General features: G+C 34.7%; 1 protein-coding gene across 1 annotated transcript in view; it reads left to right on the top strand.

The window, feature by feature from the left end:
- Positions 1-18,694, top strand: part of LOC104167691 (neurabin-1-like) — a 42,690-nt gene extending 23,996 nt beyond the window's left edge. Inside the window, exons 13-18 of the mRNA XM_009708014.1 lie at positions 2,868-2,961; positions 4,067-4,138; positions 4,689-4,884; positions 10,601-10,717; positions 15,601-15,786; positions 17,145-18,694. Coding sequence (XP_009706316.1) covers positions 2,868-2,961; positions 4,067-4,138; positions 4,689-4,884; positions 10,601-10,717; positions 15,601-15,786; positions 17,145-17,312 — 833 coding nt within the window. The 3' untranslated portion in view covers positions 17,313-18,694. The remainder of the gene's footprint in view (positions 1-2,867; positions 2,962-4,066; positions 4,139-4,688; positions 4,885-10,600; positions 10,718-15,600; positions 15,787-17,144) is intronic.
- Positions 18,695-21,670: the final 2,976 nt, after the last annotated feature.

Here is a 21,670-nt window from a genome sequence, read left to right as displayed (position 1 = left end):
CAAGGGTAAGACTTAAAGGGTTTTTATTATTTTAATCCTTTGGGGTTAAAGTATTAGAGATATTAGATATAAATTAATATTGAACAATAAACTACTTTGAGGGAAAATGAATTGACTACAAAACTACCCGTTCTAAATCCACTTGTTGACACTTAAGGAAAGTTGGAAGTTAGTATAAAAGTATGCAAGTTCGTTGTATTCTATTTTTCCTTGCTGAAAGATTTTGATACAACAGTAGTGTGTTCTGAAATACACTTATCTATCTCTTAATTCCTTCATCTGCAACAAATTATTTACTAAATTTCTACAAAAACTCAACATTTCTAAAATGACTTATAGCACCAAGAATCTAAAAGGTGCCTGTAGAATAAATGCTATTTCAATTAAACAGTTACAGAAAGGAATAGGTCTAAGTCAGTTTGGTAAAACCTCAAACCTATAAATCTAGAGAGTCTAAATGATTTCCTTGACTATAAGCTAGAGAGGAGCTAAGTCATTGTGGATAATCAGTAAAAAAAAAAAAAAAAAAAAACCACCACATTTCTGCAAAATACTAGTCTCATAAGTGGCAATGTATCAGAAAGTAAGTTTGACTAATTTCCCGATTCCCAGAAAAATTAATTGTTGGCTCTGTGCTTCCAGACATTATCCAGGTGTTTAAACAAGGTACAGATTCTGAATGTTATGGGAATTACTGCATTATTTATCTTGCCCTCTTAGGATATTTCTCACTAGGAAAAGGTTAAAAGTATTATAATCAGCTAGCCACTACTAATCATTATTCGATAGAAATATTTGGCTCATTTTCTTATGAATAGTTGAAAAAGATTAGATAAAATATTTTAAAGGCTTCATATTTCCTTTAGTCAACTAGCACAATATATTAAGGCAGATTATACCTGCCGTCTTTTCTATACAGCTTAGACAAAACCTTTCATTTAATACCCTGCAAACAGGATTTGTTTTATACTCTCCTTATTCTATGTGTTTCTATAAAGTCTTAAACAAAAATAGTCTCTACCCCAGCTTCTGTTTGTTTTGTTTGTTTTTTCAAAAAGAAAAGCTTATCAAAACAAGTACCTAAGATATAAGTGATTTTGCTTTCTTTTCTACAAATTTTTTGTTATGGCTGAAGCACTGCAAACATTTTCTTAAAACTGGCAGAGTCACTGGAGGAGCTAATTAATGCAGCAGTACATCAAAGATGAGGATTAGTATTGAAAGCTTGCTCTTTGTAGAGAAAATGACACTAAATGCTACTTTCTGCTACATTGTTGCTTTCTAACCATATTTAAATATCTACTTACTATTTCATTGAAATAATCCTTTCAATTACCTTCATATCTGTTCATGTATCAGTCTGTATTTTAACCTATTGTACTGCATTTTACAAATTACCTATTTTCTTAAAATGTTATATCTGGAGAGAGAGGTGGAAACAGATGTCAATATCAAAATTAATTCTTCTGGGTTTGTATTTAAGTTAACAGGAAAATAACCAGTTCAACTGGTAGTTATAATTTATTGGATGTTACATGTTTAGAAAGAGTGGTTAACTAATTAGATGAAGTTCTGATGTTGATCAGAACTGATCAGATATGCCCCCCCAAAAAAATAAAGGGAGGAAAACCCCCTAACTATCCTGACTATTCAGCATGTAAACTTTGAGATAACCATTATATGTTTCATGAAGAAATTATTAGCTGATGGAGTGGTGGGCTGTCCTCAGTTTTGTGTAGGAAACATTATTTTTGTCTTTTATGATCCTTGAAGACATCTGTGTACATTGCTTCGTGTCAGGAGTTCTCTTGAAAGCAGAGCTTAAACCTATTTTGCCTTATAAAAAGCAGGCTGCATCTCTTTCATAGGCAGCTTAGTTATGAAACTCCTGATTTGCAATATGAAACACATGTCAATTATTTTAAAAAAAAATAAAATAATCTAGTAGCCTGAGAATTTAAAAGGAAGTACCTTCAGGACTTGCAGTAATCTGTCACAATCCATTGGGAAGAAGTGTGATGCTTAACTTTGTCACTTAATTTCACTTAATAATTGAGCAGTTGGAATTGAACATGCTTCCTCTGGTGAAAAATTGGATCCTAGCAGGTTGTGTTCCAGTTCTGAAAATATAACGGTCTTGGAGGAGCTTCAAAGTCCCAATTGTTTCTTTAGAATAGTCACAGTTTATATACTATTTCCAAGAAACTCAGCTTGTTGGGGTCTGTCTGCCCTCCAGGTACTGGCTATCATGTTGGTTAGACACACTTTCTCAAGCGATCGGCTTGTGTATGTAGCCCATGTTCCAATTAGCTAGCCTGGATGAGCTATTGAACCAGGAAAAATGCAAAAGGAACATTTTACAATACTTCAAGCCTAATAAAGGATGTTTAAATGCTGTACTTGCTCACTGTTGCTTTAGAACTGAGTTTCTTTCATGCATCTTACACCAACTAGATAACCAGTATATTTTGAAGCTGACATTTTGCAAAAGAAAGGTACTTTTTATGAACCTATCTTAAACTATCTTTTGTTTGTAATTCATTAAAGCAAAATGCTGTGGTAAGTTTTATCTTTCTGTAGACAGTATAGAATTACTGTTTATCAAAAGCAATATTTTTGATCAGTCAGAAGCAACTGTTGTGTTGCCATTTTATAATGGTACAGCACAACCAGAATGATGGGAAGGTGCCATAAAGAATAACACGTTGACATGGCTGTTGTATTTTCAGCTAGTATCTGCATGTGTGAATCTGAATTTTAACACCGTTACTCAAATTTTAGTATCTTTTTTACTTACAAGCATCATCATAAGTACTTGAAAATTACAAGTATTTTTAGAATAACTTTTTTTTTTTTTGTGCCTCTATGAAAAGCAGAAGAAAAGAAAAATGAAGACAGGACAGTAGAAACAAATGAAGGAACATCATCAGGGAAGTCCAAAAGGAGATTTCCAGATTTTGGGTAATATTTTACTTGTATTCATTTGGAAATAAATGGTTTTGAGTGTTACTTTTGGAGAATATCATGTTCTTTAAATAAAAAAATGTTGAAGAAATCCATTAATGCTACTTCATAGCAACACCACTGGACAGAGTCTTTTTCATCTTGAATTTGTAATATTGCATTCATGTTTCTACCATGTTTTAATTTTATTTATCTGTACTTTTTTCCCTCAAATAATTTCTTGGGTTCTTCAGTTTTTATCTGAATAGAGAATTTCCCTATGAATTAAATTGCAAATATGTGCGTAGTTTTATGCCAAAATGTTGTTGCAGCCTAGACTCTAATCTTATGTCCTGCTGGTGCTACAGCCTAAAATAGACACCTGTCTTGCCTTAATTCCTTCTAAAGTAGAGGTGTCGTTATGTAGAGTTTGGCTACAGTAACTGCTTGCTGAACTGTTCCTTGGATGTGGGCAGCAGGATGAGTGGATTTCTGAATTCCACTTAGAAGATGAGGTTGTGAACAGGGGTAAAACAAAAGTGCAAACGGTGTATTATCTGGAAATGCAGTATGGTGACAGAAGTCCGGGGATTTGAGAAACGAGTTGCAACATTTTGCAATAAGCCTTGCTCTTTTGGAGCCAGATATAGAGCTCGTTGAAGTCAGCTAATATCGAAGACTCAGACTGGTACTGCAACAAATAAATCATAATATGTAACATAAAAATGATAACCTGTTTCACACACAGAAAATGTAGCTAGTGACTAGTTCAAGTCACTCTGCATTGCATATGAACATTTATATAGCAATAAAACTGTATTCTTGGTTGTATCCACTATACGCTAAGTTTCTTTGGGTATTTTCTGTGTTTATTTTGATTATGTGTGGTCTTTGAAAATTACTTTCATAATTCTTTCATGGTTCTTAAATAAAATATGAATGACAGTACTTTTTTAATTGCATACATAATGTGCAAAATCATGATCTGTGTAACAAAATAAATGTGACTTTTTGTAACTGTTGAAATCAATGTAAAAACTAGCTTGCTGATAAAAAAAAAACTTCCACCATGTGGAACATTTTCATAAACACTTTATGAAAATAGTGGTTTTTTTAATTTCAGTGGATTACGGAAATCTGGGGGCAAGGGCAAGAAACAAGAAAAAGAAAATCTGAGAGGTTCTCTGGATAGCAGGTAGTTGTTTTGTTTGTTGAAGGCATACATGCTGCATTCCTAAAATTTTTAACCTAAGAAATTCTTTAAAACAATCATTACTGTTTGACCTTAAAGTACATTCAAGTATAACAGTGGCAAAATTCTGAGAAGATTAATACAATGATGTGGAGGTGAGCTTCTAACCTCATGAAATAAGACAAATACATAGAATAGTATAGAGGAAAGAGTACAGCAGGGTTAAGTTTTAAAGTGGCTCATAAGATTAGCATGTTGTACCCTATCTTAAATATAAAAACTGTATTTTGCTTAGGAAGATGAATGTTGAGTAAATTAAACTAGCAAATTATTTGAAATTGTTAAATTGTTCTGTGAAATACTGCAAAATCTCGTAAATTTATGTTGTTCAATAAGTCAAATTTTATTTTACATGGATATTTAAAGGCAAGTGTCAGTTTTCATTTCAAATATCAATCGTGCTGTGAAATGGGTAAAAATGAGTGGTGCGTGTTTTGAGGGCATGGTGGGGTTTTTTTGGTGGTGGTGTTTAAAGACAATTTACTTATTTCAGAGGTTCCCGTGAACTGTTGGATGACTCTGGCAACAATCTGTCTGCATCAGATTCAGATTCCCCTGTTCCCTCTTGCATGCCTTTTTCTTGGTTTGGAGACAGCCACAAAGAGCCTCAGATTTCTAGTAGCAGCCTGCACGTTACTCAGAGCGGGCAGGACAGTTGTGAACATGGTCAAGAGAAGAACAGAAGCAAGGTAAAGATGACTAATTTGTGCTTTGAATATTTAAGCATTGCATCTGGATAAAGTAAAAACATCAGTGTTTAGTGTGTGGAAGCTTGATGACTTAGTCTTTGACCACATCACCTCTTACAAACATTGCTGCAGAAGTTTGAAACTTTACAGCCCTCAAAAGCAGAAACTATGTGAGTGTTCCCATTCCCTCCTGTTCAATTGAAGCATCAGTGGAGGCTATTCAGGTTGAAGTAGCATCTAAGGAACAATCACAGGGTATGTTTTTTCACTGGTTTATAACGCTAAAAGTAACGCTAGCTTTAGGACAGCATAGTTTTAAAAACCAATCTGTTTACCTGTCTAGTACAGTCTAATACTTGGAGGAAGTGTACATAAATAGAGGTCAGTTTCCCAGGCAGTTGCCCAACCAGTTCTTACTGTAATGGTACCTAGGGGTGAAGTACCAGAAAGGTGGATGAAGATAGCATCCTGGGTTTCATTAATGAATCTAGGTAGTTGTTAATTCTCTTCTAGGAAACTGCTTCTGAGTAACTGATAATGTTCTAATAATGTAAAGCCTTTTAACCAGGTCATAAGAGTGAGGCTGCACAGTTCAATCTATAACCATAAAGTTACCATCTTTACAGTTTAAACTACTTGAAAGAAATGACTGTAAAAAGTAAGATTTAATGTGTGCACTGTCTAAACATTTTGTTAAAACCTATTTCAATGTAAGACTAATAGTCTTATTAACTTACCTTCATTCTTGTTTCCTTTGTATTTTGTCAGATTCAAAATTGTAGCTATTTGAGTAACCTCATAAGCCAGGTTTATTCTTGACTTTCACAATTTTTCTTCACTCTGATTGTCTAAAATACCCTTTCACTTTTCATTTTTCTCTACCTTATTAGAGAGAAATGAGTTACAAATCTAGAAGAGAAACTTGCCAAGTTGTAGTCCGTGAGGTCATTGATATTTTGCATGGATGGCAGATAACAAGTTGGCTTTCCCTGTTTCCAGATGTTGATTGCACTAAAATGCTGTTATAATACTTTTTTTTTTTTTAAGTTACTTTCTGTTCTCTTAGTGTGAATTTACGGTCCCTGTGACAGGAGTAAGCTATCTGCATACATGGTTTGTAAAAAACACAGGAAGTGGTTTTAGAACCACACAATACCTTACTATAACACAAGAATTTAGGAAGAGTAGGAACTTTTTAATTTCTGAAGTACACCACCACTTTACAGGAGACTGTCCAGCATGTCTCAGTCTGTTGTATTTACAGCTCCTGCATTGTTTGCTCCTGTTGAAGCATGCAGTGGCCAAAGATGTTTCTGTAAATAACCCAAGGATCTTGGGACTGCAAGATACATATTGAAGGGGATATGCATACACTTTGGTACCATTTTTTATTAAATAGGAGTGCGTGGTTGATCTCTTAATAGGCTGTAGCAAAGCTATCAAGAGATGTTTTCGGTATAGATAAACAGTCAGTGATTTAGCTTTTAAAGACATTGGTTCAGAAGAACCCATTCATTCCCTCTTCATTCCTCCTTTCTGTCTGATTCAAATAATTTGTCAGAGCACAGTAAAAGTCCCACTGCTGCATTTCTACTATAAGCACCCATAATGTGCTTGAGCACCCCTTAATGTATTTATATAGATGGTTTTTTTGGCAATCAAAAAGGTACAGATCTTACCAGATTGTGTACTCTCTTCCTTTCCACGTTGCCCTGAAATAATTGCCTTTTCTTCCCATCGTTGTACACTTTATCCAAGTTGATTATTACTTTAACCTTCCAGCTGTTTTATTGGCTACTGTTTTATTTTTTGTTTCCTTCTCATGCTCCAGTATGTAATTGCTGCGCTTTTCTTTTTCATAGTGCCAGTTGCAAACCAGCAGCTGGAAGAATATACAAGTCTTCAGCTATATTCGTGCTTTGTAAAATGTTAGAAAGCTGTCCCTGTTAAAGAGCAGATTCTAATACATTAATTCGTCCTAAAATCATACTCAGCCTCTCTGAAGTCAGGCTGGTTTTACTTTGCAACGTTTGGGATCTTCTATAAAGATGGTAATGTGACAGTTGCTACTGCTTGGAGTGACTAATCTTTGTAGATCTTAACCTGCAGTTGATCATTAAGTTTGCGGTACAATACCAAGGCTTTGGCTGGTAAACCTCACTGTGAAAAGGCATTAAAACTGAGAAAGAAATGTGCTTGACCATTCAGCAGGGAGTATTGTTACTAAAGCAACAGAGCAGCAGGGACAAAATCATCTTCCCAGAATTTAAGGAAAGAATAATCCTTTTTTGTTGATGTTAACTCCATAATACATTGCTTTTATGTCTGTAGTATCCCATATGATCAGGTGAAAGAATTTCTTAAAGAGCAGGTAGAAGTAGAAACCCAAAAATCAGAACTTTGTCATGTAAAAATCTCTAACTGTTGTACTGAGTCTTTTGCATTGTGTATAATTTCTGTAGTTGTTCTAATATTGATGGTATAAGAAATGTAATTATATTTTAAGTGTTTTCTGTTTCTGCAAAATTTGCCTCTTAAAATTACTGCACCTAGAAGGATTTTGTTTTCTTAAAATGATACTGAAGTTAGTCTTAAACTTACAATTTGGCAAAGCAGTGAATCAACTTCTTGTTGCTTGTGAAAACTAGAAACACAAGAACTAAAATCCTGTGATCTGAATGTTTGCAGACTGTTTAGTCTTATGAGATTTCTAAATTACACAGTTCTTAAATTAGTCCTTTACATAATCTGTCCCTTGATTTAGTCCCATTCTCTGGTACAATGCAAACACATACCTATTGTTCATATTCATTATTTTTCCAGAGCATTATTTAGCTTCTGTAAACTTGCATGCAGTGTGTCATTTTTGTGGCAAGGAAGAACACTGTAGTTTAAACTATTTATATCTTAGTACCTTAAATCTTAGGAAGCGTACCTATAAAACAACTTCTATCCAAATTCTGTGCTCTTCAAGAGTCAAAAATATTTGCAACTGGCTCTAAATCCTTAAAAGGAAATTACTGCTTCTTTAAAGCGAATAAGAGCAGGAGGAGGAGAAAACGTTACAACTGGTGCTGAGATGCTTTACTTTTGGCCATGTTTTCGTCATGTTTTTTCTAAGGTCTTACTAAATATTTTGCTCAAATATCATCCTGTCTTTTTTTTTTAATACAATTTTGTTTCTGAATTGTTTTTGATTGATCTGCAAAGGTAGGAAGAGTAAACTGAGAGTGGCTGAAAGAAAACCTCCTAAATAGATTTTCATTTGCATTGAAATTAATTTGAGAATAGGCTGATGGACAAAGTATTCTGTTGTTGTTTCTGGTAATGCTTTTTACATCTAAAAGACTGAAGAAGTCTCTAAAATATAATGTAATTAATAAAATAATCTAAATGGTAAATAGAACACCTTTTTTTTTTTTTCAGTCATGCATTACCACACTTCATGAAAAGGTAGTAGGAAAACTGAAGTTGTGGTTTGGGATTTTTTGTTTGTAGGGTTGTGGTGGTGGTGGTGTTTTTCTTGTTGTTTTTTGGTTTTCTTTACTTTCTTTTTTAAGACTGGAAATGCATATCAGTGATTTAGGGTAAAAGGGAGTGCAAAGATGAAGTATCTGCCCTGAAAATTAAAATAGAAAAATCTAGAAAATTTAAGTTCAGGTTAAACTGAAATCAGAACACAAATACAAAAGTGTTGAGTGAAGACAACTGCAAAAACATAGTTCTCTTATAGGAACGTAAGTTACTGAAAAAGAAAGTCTTTAACATCAGCTTAATTTAGGACCTCAGATTATTTATGCATATAGGGATGTGGTATGGCATCTGTACAAAGTGTAGTTAATTTATTAGAGACTTAGAGAAAATTAGAGAAAATAATGGTAAATACTTACTGTTTGTAGACAACAAAGAATAGTGCTGAGAAATACATTTTAAAGGCAAAAGTAGGAAGCATGCTTTTGGCAGAATTATTTTTCACTCGCTAAAGAAAAATAACATAGAGGTCAGGATCTGAGTTGGAAATAGAGGTAATCAAATTCAAAAATATTATGGGAAACACATACATTAGTATTCTTTAGAATAGTTTTCTTAACAAACCTGCTGTGAAGTTTTGAGGTGTAGCATCTGTGTTTTTCATAGTCTTCAGCTTAAGTCACAGGCTGCTCAGGTAACCTGCCTGAGGTTGTACGAGTACTGGTGGCTGGATAAGTTTGAACTTAGATCCTGCTGCTTATAGATGCTAAGGCAGGCGTATAGATCCAAAAGCTTCCTTTAAACACAGACTAAGTGTAATAACTTAATGTAAACAGTAAATGCTATGAAGATTTTATGTTCTTTCAATATGATAGTTCTTACATTAGTCATATTTCTAACCTGAATTTTACTTTATTACTTATTTTAAAAATACTTACTTTAGTACTTTATTAATTTATTAAATAAATACATTTGTCAAAATCTTTTATTTCAGAAGAATTTTCTATTTTGAAAATAATTAATTCAGGCTGTTGAACTGCATAATTACTGTACAGTTACAGTGTTAAACCATTTTTTGTAAAGAAATCTGACTAATTGTTTAACTTCTAAAATGTTCAGCTTTGTTATGGTGTTTTTACACTATTTGGTACTTAAATGGCTTGATACAGTCCATTTATTATAAAAAATTATTGTAAAGATGTTTTACATCTATGTGGTATTTTTCCTATCAAGGTAATTTTCAGATTACATGATTCTGTGTCTCAAATGCCGCCACCTCAAAATTGAATCATAGAGTAGTTTGGGTTGGAAGGGAGCTTTAAAGGTCATGTAGTCCAACCCCCCTGCAATGAGCAGGGACACCTTCAACTCGACCAGGTTGCTCAGGGCCCCGTCCAAGCAGACTTTGAATGTTTCCAAGGCTGGGGCGTCTACCACGTCTCTGGGCAACCTATTCCAGTGCTTCACCATCCTCATCGAAGCTGTTAAAATGAACAGCGATACAATACAGTATTTTAAATCAGAATTTAAAGTTTGGGGAAAGCTTGTCCTTAGGCAAGCTCTGTGTTCTCTATTTATGAACTAATTTAGACCCTCATCTGCAAGCTGATGAAAGCTCCTTGCTATTGCAATTCTCAATGTATATCAGGCAATGATAGCCTATTTGTTTCACTGCCAACTACGGTGGTTTGATAGTGGGCAACTGTGAAGTCTAAACCGAGTTCATGTTTTCAGAAACTTTGTAAGATATGGGGACACTTCTGTGTCATGGGGATCTTAATGACCATAAACAATTAGGACTGGTTTTTATCTCGCCAATGGAACAGCACCTTCTGAAGCAGGTTCATAGTGCTTGTATAGGTTTCAGTTGACTACAAACTTGCCGTGAATAATTCCACCAAATGAATCTTAAATTGCTTCTCCCTGAGTGTGGTATGCCTGCTGAAAAAGTAACCGCATGTATTTCCTTGTGTACTTTAACACCATTTCAGGTTATGACCGATTCTCCACACAAGGTGCTCTTATTGGGAATTTTGCTTTAAATTTGTTATTGTGTTTTTGAATTCAGAAGTTTAACAAAACCAAGTCAGATGCTTGATGTAGTGGGTGCATTTCATATGTGATCTGAAGGTAACTGAGTCATGGTAATTTTTTTTAACCAAAAATCAGAATTACTAGAATGTCACCTTATGACCTGCTTTTCCAAGGAGTGAGTTAATAAAACGTTATTTCCACTTGTTTGCAGAGTAGAATTGTCATAGATGATACATACCATAGCAAGCCAAGTTGTGAACTTTCAGGGTTAGTGACAGAACCAAATCTGTCAGGTCGTTCACACACTTTAACCTTCTCTGCAAATGAGGTGAGTTTCAAAGTGTGTATATGTGTCTTGTTGATGTTGTTCACACTACAGCATGTTTAATAGAAACAGATTTGTGTAATGTGAAACTAGATGGCTCTTTCCATATTTGAATGTTGAAGAACACTGTAAAGAACCGTAAGCTGTTACTGAACTAAGGACACAGACTAGTAGGTGCTATATCAGCCTTTGTGTTCTGGTCCTAGTTATATCATAAAAATTGGAATGAACGCTCTCTGATCAAATTGCAGTTTTTAATTTTAAATGTAACACCTTTCTGTTCCACTAATTTAAAGCAACTTCCTAGGTGAATGAAAACTGCAGTATTTTTGACCTTGCCTTCGCATCTGTGCAGGTTTGTTTTACCATAAAATTTCATCTAAATAAAAACAAACAAAAAAAAGGGGGGAGGGGAAAGGCAGAATAAGGTGGTTCTGATATATAGGTAGAAACTAAATACCTGAAAGTCAGTGTTCATTCCCCTGGAGAACTAACTCCTTTGGCTAAAGCTGAAACCTAAAGTCTACACTTCAGTAACGTTCTTAGATACTGTCTCATTTGGTGTTTGACTGATGGGCATCACTATAAATGAAATCCTTTATAGACCAGAAGGAGTCGTTAAAAGCTGAACACAGTCATCTTCCAGAAATGAGTTAGAGGGCTTGCCAAACTGGTAGTGTTAATGTTTGAAGAAAAAAAATTAAATGGTGGTTCATGAATGTGAGGGTTTGTTATTAGCTATCTTAAACTAGGCTTTGGTGAAAATCTTAAAATATTCCAGTAATATGTAGAAAGTCAGAACAGTCTTATAAACAGTGTTATAAATATGGAATCACTGACATAAAAATCTGGGATATCAAAAAAATCTTATAACTAGTTTACAGGTTTCAGTAGTAGATCAATTTCTTGTAGATTTTTATCAGAGATGACAGTCATAGATCTAATGAAAACCAGGGGAACTCCATGTAGTATCTATCATTGCAAGTGCTCCCTGCAGTTTTTTGAATGGAATGGTTCATGAATGGAATATGTCTTTCTAAAACTTTCAATCAGTATGAATTATAAGATTTTAACAAAGCTAAATATCTTCTTGAATATTATTCTTTGATTAGTATTACAACTTTCAGTAAACTTCTGGTTCTAAAACTCAAACAAATGTTGTCTGTTACTAATTGTGCATGTGTAAAGTGATGATTTAGCCTTTTTTTTTGTTGTTATAGACAAGTCTGATTCTAGTGTTCTCTCTAGTTCATATGTCGCTTATGCATATGACTAATGCAAGTTGTTTGTACCTTTTCAGTAATTACATTGATTATCACAATCTGTTCTGAGGGTAATGATAAACTCTGAGATGTTTTCTCTTTTGGAAAGCAGTATGTGTGAAGAAAAATAGGTAGTTCTGTTCTTTGGGGTTTTTTTTAATTAATAGGACAATACATTGAGGTCTAGGAAAAAACAAGTAACCAATCTTAAAGCAACTTTGGATATTTCAAATCCGTAACTTAAGCCCTTCACAAGTAGAATTTCTATCTGGTGCTTGTTGTTTGGATGGGTTCATAAATATCCAGCAGGGATCATGCTAGCCAGTGTAACAACCCTTGCTTTCAGAGGAATGGGCTACTGCATGCTGCCCTACAAATCCTGCAATTGTTAGCAGACAGGAGATGGAAACACTTCTTACAAATCTAGGAGGGAGCAGCACTGAAGAGTCTGTCTCTGCTGGGCAGGTACTCACAGGCAGTTTGGGGTAGAGACTGCATGGTGAGAGTTAGGTTGTTAGCAGCCAGCTACTTACAGCAAAGGCACCTCCACTCACGGTTGGTTAGCAAGCTAGCTGGTAATCCCTCCTACCCTTCTGAAGTTTTTGATGTGTTAAATGATGTGATGGCATTGGTGTTTTCTTGGGTTTTGTATTTTTATCTTTAGAGCCTTCGGTATTTCCGTACTTTCTGAATCACCTGCATTTTTATGTGGGAGCACATGGTTTTTTCATGCATCCATACCTTATAAGTGGTTTTCGTTCTGCTTTCTGAATTTGCAGCTGATCTTTTGGGGGGGAGGGGTGACGGTGGCTGTTTTGGGGACTGTAACTCTGATATACAAACAGCTTGGGACAATCCTTCTGCCTCTGGAAGGACAGTAAACAATTGGGAAAAAAATGACGTAGAGGTGTTATTAAATGACCAGTAAGGATTACTCAAAAATCAGTGTTCTTCATCTTGTTGTTCTACACTTTTCACTTTCCTGTTCATATTCTGAAAAAATAGTTACAGATGTGCTTTTCCATTGTGTAGTAGTGAAAAATTCAGATTATACAGGATTAAATATCTTCCTGTTCAGCTTCACTTATGACGAGATGATGTTGAAGTGTTTTAACACAGATTCAGTGTTTGGTACAACTTCCTCTGGCTTTAGGGTTGTGTCTTTACCAATATGAAGCAGGAGGAATTTGTTAGCAACTGCTGATGCTGAAAACCTAGACTGGAATGAGTAGCTCAGTCTGGAGGACTCTTCCATGCTACAGGCTGTTAGCTGCTCTAATCCATGCTGCTTGGAGGAACTGGTGGAGAGAGCCCCCGAGATTCTGTCAGGGCCCTGCATTCCCCTGGCAAAATGAATGAATTTGGGCCTTTTTGTTTGACAGGAGTACACCTTCTTCCAAGTACTTATACTCTGAAATTACAGAAGCGAAGTTGTCGCATGGCCAGCACAGATTAAATACAACTAGTGAGTTCCAACTGGAATAAAACATTTTACACATTGCTCAGCATAAAGGACAGAGAGAGAGAGAGAGAGAGAGAGACACACACACACACACCCGAAAGGATAAAAGTAGATCTATATTAAAAAATATGTATGTGGCAATATATAGTTTAGTATTTCTTGCTGCTGAGAGACCACACATGACTCTGAGATACAGGTCAAACTTGAAATGTAGGAAGCTTCCCCTTTTTTTGTGTATTGTTCATGAATACTTGCTAGCATGAGGCAAAATAAAAAGTTTCCAATACATATTTTGTATTACAATATCAGGCTGAGGAGTACTGTTATCTAAAATGATTTAAAATAAACAGGCACTTTTAAATTCCTTTAGTAATTTATACAATGAATCTTCTTTGTACAAAGTATCTCAAGCTTGATAGCTTGGATAGACAACTCACTGTGCCCCAGTTGTCTTGATACAGATGCTGTATAGAGCACTTCAAGCAAAACCACTTTTAGAGCCCTTTGCTATTATTTTATGAAAATTGCTATTCTTCTTTTGCACATCAGGAAGGCAGATGTGTTCACACTTGCTGTATCTACATAAGTATTTTAATTTGGATTAGGAGTTCATTTTTGAAGTAAATCTCCTGATTGTCCCCACTTGCCTTACTTTGATTTATCTTGGAAATCAAATTAGATGTACTCCAACTGTGTTCCTGGTGCATTCCAGCTGCTAGTGTCCATTGAGACTGTGTGACCAGACTAGAGCTATTCAGAAGTGAAAATCCTTTGAAATGCTTGTAGTATGGATTTTAGGACCTCAGCACAAACGGTTCTGCTCTACAAACTTGTTCCTATTTATCTGCACTACCTCCTAATGTAACCACTGTCCTTTGTTTCACAAACCAGGGATAGCAAAACCATTTCTGATTACGTGTAGTCCTCTGATACATTGGAAATTTAAAGTATTTGTTTCACCTCATATGAGTATTCCATGTTACACTCTCCGATCCAGTTTACCGTATGATCAGATCGTGTGATAGGCCTATGTCTCATTATCTTTCACTTACAATCGCCAGAATTATTTTGTTACATTCAATCAACTCTCCCAAATTTTCAATCAAGGGAGCTGAATTTTGTGAGATCCCTCCAGTTGGGAACTGTAGTTGTTCACCTGAAGCTTACAGGGTCACATCTCAAATCCATCACTAGAAAGACCCTTATTTCCATGTTTTCTGTTTACAAATGACATGTGTAAGGCTCACTGGAAAAGGTAGGCATACTTTCCACTGTTTTGCAAATGTCTTTAATTAGTAGTGCAAGCTGCCTAGTGGAGCTTGTATTCAATCATGAGCTAGTGAGAGATCATTTTGAATAGTTAATAAAACTTCAGGTAACTCTGTTATTGATGCAAGTATTACACAAGAACTTCTTCTGTACAGACATTGAGCTCTGTTTTATGTAGATTTTCTTTTGTGATGAAGTAATGGAATGCTTCAGGATGAACAGCAGCATATTTTCCCCTCAGAAGCCAACGAGATTGAAGCACGGAGCTTCAACAGCTCTGTGAGCTGGCAAAAAGTGTATTTTCAGTGGAAGGCTACAAGCTCTTATCTTTCTGAGATAGTCTTCTACTAGATAGACCCTTTAAAATGTTGACATGATGGCATTAGGTGAAAGAATAAACAGTTCTGTCTTTTTAGAAATGCACCAAATTTAGTAAAACTGTACCAGAAACAGTCACCACATTTACTGACTACTAGAATTTTGGATTTCCTTGACTTAACAATAATCAATAATATAGTTGAAGTGCTACTTGATTCTTCTTGATGCTGTGTAAGGCAGTATCTAACATTAGGATTGAGCTACCTTAACTGACTGAGGAAGCTTGTTCATTATTAGGATACATCAAATTTAAGCTAATATTTTGCTAAATAATTTCTTAGAGAAAACCATTTATGTTCTCTGTTTCTGACTTTGTGTTGAATGTTGTAGTGTCTTTTTGTTTATAGCAGACTCCTAGGCAAACTGACTATAAACTGTGATTTCAGGAACTTAAATTCTTTTGAAGCTAGAGTATGTTTAAAAATGCATTTTGTTAATCAAACTCAATTGGCAACTGGAATTCAACATATAGTCAAGTAAAACATTTCTTACAGTGACTTTTCTCAATTGGTTAGGCATTAGATGATGAATGTACAACAGGAAAGCAAAATCAATGGCACAGTAGACCTATTTCTGAATGGACCACCCAGCAAGTATGCCACTGGTTAATGGGAATGAACATGGAGCAGTACATTACAGAGTTCACAGCTATGAACATAGATGGACAGCAGTTAATGCAGCTCGACAGTGAGAAGTTAAAGGTATGTGAATATCCCAGGATAGATTTGTAACTGTATAAATTTCACTGCTTATTCAGAAATCTTTTTAACCTACAAAGTCTGTTTTCCTGTTTTCATGGCTTTTTAAGGGAGAGTTTTGCTTTTGAAATACTTTGAGAAGTTAGTAATTGATTGTACAATTAAAGACAAGGCAGTTTTAATCAGAAAATACCAAGTATTTCTTCCTTCTTTGCATCTTGGGGAAATCAAAGTAAGCATAATTCCCCGAAGGGGCTTGATACATTTATCATCAATATCAGCATAAGGTGTATCAAAACAAGATCCAGCCAATTCAAACGTATAGAATTGCAGGATCCAGTTTTAAAAATCTGTTTCTTCTACATCTCCTCTTCAAATGGGAAGGGTAAAATACTATGTGGTGACCTTTTGAATGTTTTTGGTTTTTACTCCTGTTTTGAAAAAAATCTGTTCTAAATCTTTCTTTTGAGCTTTTTCTTGCCATTTTACCTCTGGAAGCTGCATGGTATGTATCCCTTATAGTACTAGTAAACTTTCAGTTTTTCTTTCTCATTAGATTATCAGACTGCATTTTGGACAGGCAAGATACATGAGTAAAATGAGGTTCATTGGTCTGTTCTGGCTAAGGCAAATTATTGTTAATCAATAGTAGAATTTGAGTGTTTTAAGGAGGGGAAAAAAAGTGTCTAACTGCAGTCTCCAAAATATACCTGTGTTTTAGAATAGATGTGCAACACTAAATATCCTGTATTTTCTTAAATAAATATTTCCTTGGACACAGAGGAAATACCTGTTACTGGTCTGTCAAATGCCTGTCTGTTTGGGAACTTTGGATGTTGATGCTTAAAGTTTAATTTACACCTAATGCCATTTGGAGTTCACAGAGTGTGAGTGGGTGCTGTCTGTAACTTCGAATCGGGTACTGCCACCTGCTGATCAAAAATCAAAGCGTACCGTTTACTTACTGAATACATTTTTCAATAATACACTTTAAAATCCTTAGTATTAAAACTTAAAGAGTAGTTACTGAATATAAATTCCTCTTGTATAAAAAGAGCTAGAAAAATATTTTGAGACCACTACTTACTATGCTATTTGCTGGTCTCAAGTGTTTGTAAAATGCAACAAGAAGCTGTTATTTCACAACCAAACAAGGGTATACCCTTGTTTCCTTACTTACCTTGTTACCCAGATGATCATTAACAATGCTCTTGAGGACCTAGGTCCTTATTTTTAAATAAACAGACTATCTTGCAGTGAAGCAAGTAACACTTTCTTAAACTGTTCATGCACAAGCACTGTTGACAGTGCTGTTGGAAAAATTAATGATGAGGTATTTTTCTTTTTTTTCCCCCCCAAAGGCTTTGGGAGTTTCCAGTCAAAATGACCGATCAACAATAAAGAAAAAAATTAAGGATATTAGAAAAACACAAGAAAAACTGGAAAAGCAGAAGGAAAAGGTTCAAAAGAAGGAGAGAGAAGTTCGCAAGACTGGCAGAGTGGTAGCCACTCTTGAATCAAGCTGTTAAATGACCCTGTTTTAGCACAGACTTGCTTCATCTTCAGGAAGTTCAGCAGATTTGTATATAATTGTACAATTGAGGGAGGAGGGAAAGTGCAACAGTTTAACATGGTAGGTGTTTTTTACTTTTTAATTATGGTCCCTCCCCACTACAAATCAATAAAATGAAATAATGTTTTCAGTATTTTTATTCCTAGTTGACTCTGCCTGTACTAATAGACAATAACTTAACTTTCTGCCTTAAGTAATATTTGTGCTTCTAAGACCTTGTATACCCTTTTCATTGAAATTGATGTTTGTGAAAAGTAGAATACTGTATTAAAAATTCTTCCAATGTTAGTCAACTAGCATTTGAAAGACTTGAATCTGATAGAGGGACAATAGAACAATCCTGCCAACAAATTCAGTCTGTGACAGTCTGTTTATCTGTTGCCACTAAAGATGTATAGTAAAAATTAAGTTTAAGAAAACGGTAATGTCAAATTAATTTAAAAAGAAAGCATGTATTTCAAATTTATGGATTATTTTGTTTAATTTCTTGTATTTCTGGGATTTTCATTCAAAGTTCACCGTAGTAGCACATTGTTTTTGAATTCTGTTTCAATTTACTGAGAAAATAACAAGAAATATTAAGTAGTTTTCACAAACTACATATACTAAGCATAATACTAAGTTTTTCTGTACACTACCCATATGGTGTTGGGACAAGGTTTGAACCTATAAATAAGATCTTTTTTTAACCTATTTTTCCTAAATAATACATAGTTTTATAGATTTATGCTATGAATAAGATCAATTTGCAATACATGTATTTCTCTTTTCTACCCGCTACAAGATTTTTGTGGACCAAATTTATATATTTGCTAATTTTAAACTATACTGTTTTTCAAACTTAAAATACTGAGGGAAGAATTGTAGGAAAAATTATCACTGAAGCACTGGGTTTCTGCATTGTATTTAAATGTTCAATTGTAGACTACAGATTATTTCTCTTTAAAGGAGGATTTGATTCTCAGAATAGTTTAGAATATGAATTGGTGTTTTGTATATTTACATACTGTTTTCTAGAGATACTACAGCAGCACTTCCTTTAATTAGCTTATTCCAGAAGCATAAACTAGTTAAATATCAATTTCACCACAGAATGGACTAGAACAAAACTTACATAATTCATTTGTGTGGACCAAGTTCTCCTTTAAATCTATGGACTGTTTTTCATTTTAATTAAATGAATGAACTTCACTGTTGGTATTTCACAGTTATTTCAGTTATTTTTTTGTATAAATGTCTTACAATTTCGGCAAAAGGACTGTGTGGAAATGCTTCTGCACGCTATGCATTTCCAAAATAAAGTTTGAAAATCTGGGTAGTAATTACTTTTAAAAAGAGGTTCAATTTTCAGTTTTGTGCATTAAGAAACAATTTGGTCAAGATTTAACTTACCTACTTTGTTTCCAGTAGCTTTTAGTTTGAGCCAGAGAGGAGTGCTGCCCTACTGGAGAAGGGAATTAGAAGTACAAAATGATCAAATGCTTAGGATCACCCATGTAAAACCACCCTTTGATTAATTCAGTCAAGGAAGTTTATTTCTCAGTTAAGGGCTTTCAGCTAGAACAGAGAATATTGATACAACCATGTATTGCCTTTTTCCTTTAAGCCTACTAAAATGAATGTTGCATCCAGTGAAGAGTTTGTTTCTCAGGAAGGTGACTAGTGGAAATAATGGTTTCAAAGGTTTGCCTGCCTACAGAGCTGTTGTAGTTAAACAGAGGCCATAGCAGAGATGATAAACTCACCTGGCACCGGAGCATAAGAACATTGATTATCACAAACCACAGCATTTAACATCTGTCAGATGCTAAACAAGAAGGCTGGCTCTATGGAATTAGCTTAGAACCAAGCCCAAGCCACAAAATCACCCAACTGAAAGTTTAATTTTTAAAATAGTTTTAATGAATAAATGTAGTCATTCTTTCAAAAAATTAAGTTAACATAAACCAAGATTAATTTTACAGTACAAGACTGAGTTCATTTGCATATAAAACTATTAATCTCAGCATTTTGATAGCTGAGCTAGTATACTAATTTCCTACAGTGATTCACTTCAACCAGTGTGCTAGCAATGACTTCAGTACGGTAATGAAAATAATTAAACACAAAAATTATCTTCTGAAGGTCTATTTAAATCAAAAGTAATCAAAGAACAAACTTGTAAGTAGGGTTAAACACAAACTGAAATATTACACGTTTGTGTTTTTACCACAGTTATTCAGGGTGGTCGGTGAGGAGACAGATATGAACATAATTACACAGCAAGTTGTTCTAATGATCAGAATTCAATCAGTAGCTAGCTGAGAGCATGAAAGAGGTTTTATTTCAGTAATACCATGTGAAATACTGTAATAGACTTTCTAGAAAACAAACTGTGTTAGCTTTTCTTTGGAAACATCTCGTAGTAGTTCTCAGGTATTACTAAAATCAGTTCAATTTAGTTAAGTTAGAACATTTAAAACTTAGCCTAAAAGCTAGAATGTCCAGCTTCAGAGCTGAGTTTTTAAAATCCCTTGCTGTAACTTACAGCTTTAGTTTAGCAAAAGCAATAGCTGCAAGCATTCCCTCTAACTTTTGTACAGGCCCCATTTTACAATATGTAGAATTTCTCACAACATCCTCTTGCAGGGTTGAAGAAAAGAACAGCTGTAGGTTCTCCTCACTTGAAGCCATGCAGATTGAAAGATATACCAGTCACCACCTCACATCCTTGTAAAGAAGAAAAATAGGGAACTCTCAAAGTGCCCACATGCTTGAGTGGAGCAGGTAACTGTACTGTTCTGATGGCAATTAAACTCCAATATCCTCCCACAGAGTGTCAGTTTAACTGTGTATATAGCCCACTCGGTAAATCACTCATGTTAAAGTGACCTACATTAGCTTGACCAAGGTATAAAACCATTTTATTGTTTTGCAAAACTATGCTGGGGAGGTAGCAGGTGATAATCTTTAATCTGGCTCAGATACAACTAACATAGCATGACTTCAATTTCTAACATACCACAAGTATACAAGGCAATAGCTGGTATCTCACCTTCTGCTCCGCACAGAGCTAGTAAGCTAGCAAAATTTAGGTTTATTCTTTCTGAGAGGGATTATGCATGTCTGCTACAGAACAAAAAATCACAGAATTCCATGCAATGAATTAACTGAGAAAAGGATTAGTTCTCAGTGTATCATTCCTAAAATGTTCGGGAATGACAGGGATCGAGGTGCAACAGAGATGTATTATGATTTGAAGAAAGCTGGCACAATAGGCATTAAAAGAAGTTGAATCCTTTATTAAAAGAAGGACTTTGTACCTGAAATATAACGCTCATTCCCTTCTCTATCTTCCCCAGTATGTTTTGACAGTTTGCCTTTGACTGATAAACACATTCTGCTTACCTTATTTATGTTATAGTGTGACTTCCAGTTACTACATAAACAAGGCCAGAAGTACATCACAAATACAAAGGTATTTTCAAAACCTGATAATTCCACTTTTTCTTAAATACTCCTGAGAAGGTAGTTTCTGTTGTCAAAGTAACAGAGATGCCCTATTAAGGGCAAATTTTAAAAATCTGTTTATTAAAATAGTTTCAATTTACAGCTGTAACCTGACATACCCAAGTCTTGAGATTTTACTAAGCCTGGAACATTGATACTGTGTCCTGGTATTACCTACAGAAATATAAGCTAATGCAAGATAGCATATCTTTACTGTACACAAGCCAACACTATTTGCTAATTCACAATGATCGTGGCAAGATAAGTTTTTCACATGTATTAAATATTCACATTACAACCAAAGAAATATGACGATACCACATACCTGAGATACATTACACCAGTGGTAGCAGCTAGAACATTTTTTTGTGGGGGTGTGTTTTTGTTGGTTTTTTTCCTTTTTTTTTTTTTTTTTTAAATCCCTACAGACCTAAGTGTGATTTCTACAGCTGCAGAAAACCTTGATGTAGGCAAGGTGTGTAGGCAACACATCTAAATTTGCAAAATCAGGCTTTCAGCATGCTTATAAAGAATAGAAAGTGCCATACAGGTGCAAAGGTATAGCAATGAGCTCCTCAATATTTCTTACGTGATTTTTTCATTAATCTGTAATATTGTATAATGGAAAAATGCTCTGGTGAGCTTTTTCAATAGTTTTTCTATTAAAACAATTTTGTAATTATATGAATTAATACATTTCTCACCAGATGTGAGATGCTCTCTTGACTTAGCTACTGAAAGTAGTCATAAATAGAAAGTGGAACAAATTAAGTGTGACCTTCTCATTTAAAATGTAAAAGGATGTACAGGTTTGGGGTTTTTCTT

This window comes from Cariama cristata, unplaced genomic scaffold (genome assembly GCF_000690535.1).
Source record: "Cariama cristata isolate BGI_N322 unplaced genomic scaffold, ASM69053v1 scaffold25209, whole genome shotgun sequence".
Taxonomy (NCBI): domain Eukaryota; kingdom Metazoa; phylum Chordata; class Aves; order Cariamiformes; family Cariamidae; genus Cariama; species Cariama cristata.
This window is presented reverse-complemented; position numbering and strand designations above follow the sequence as displayed.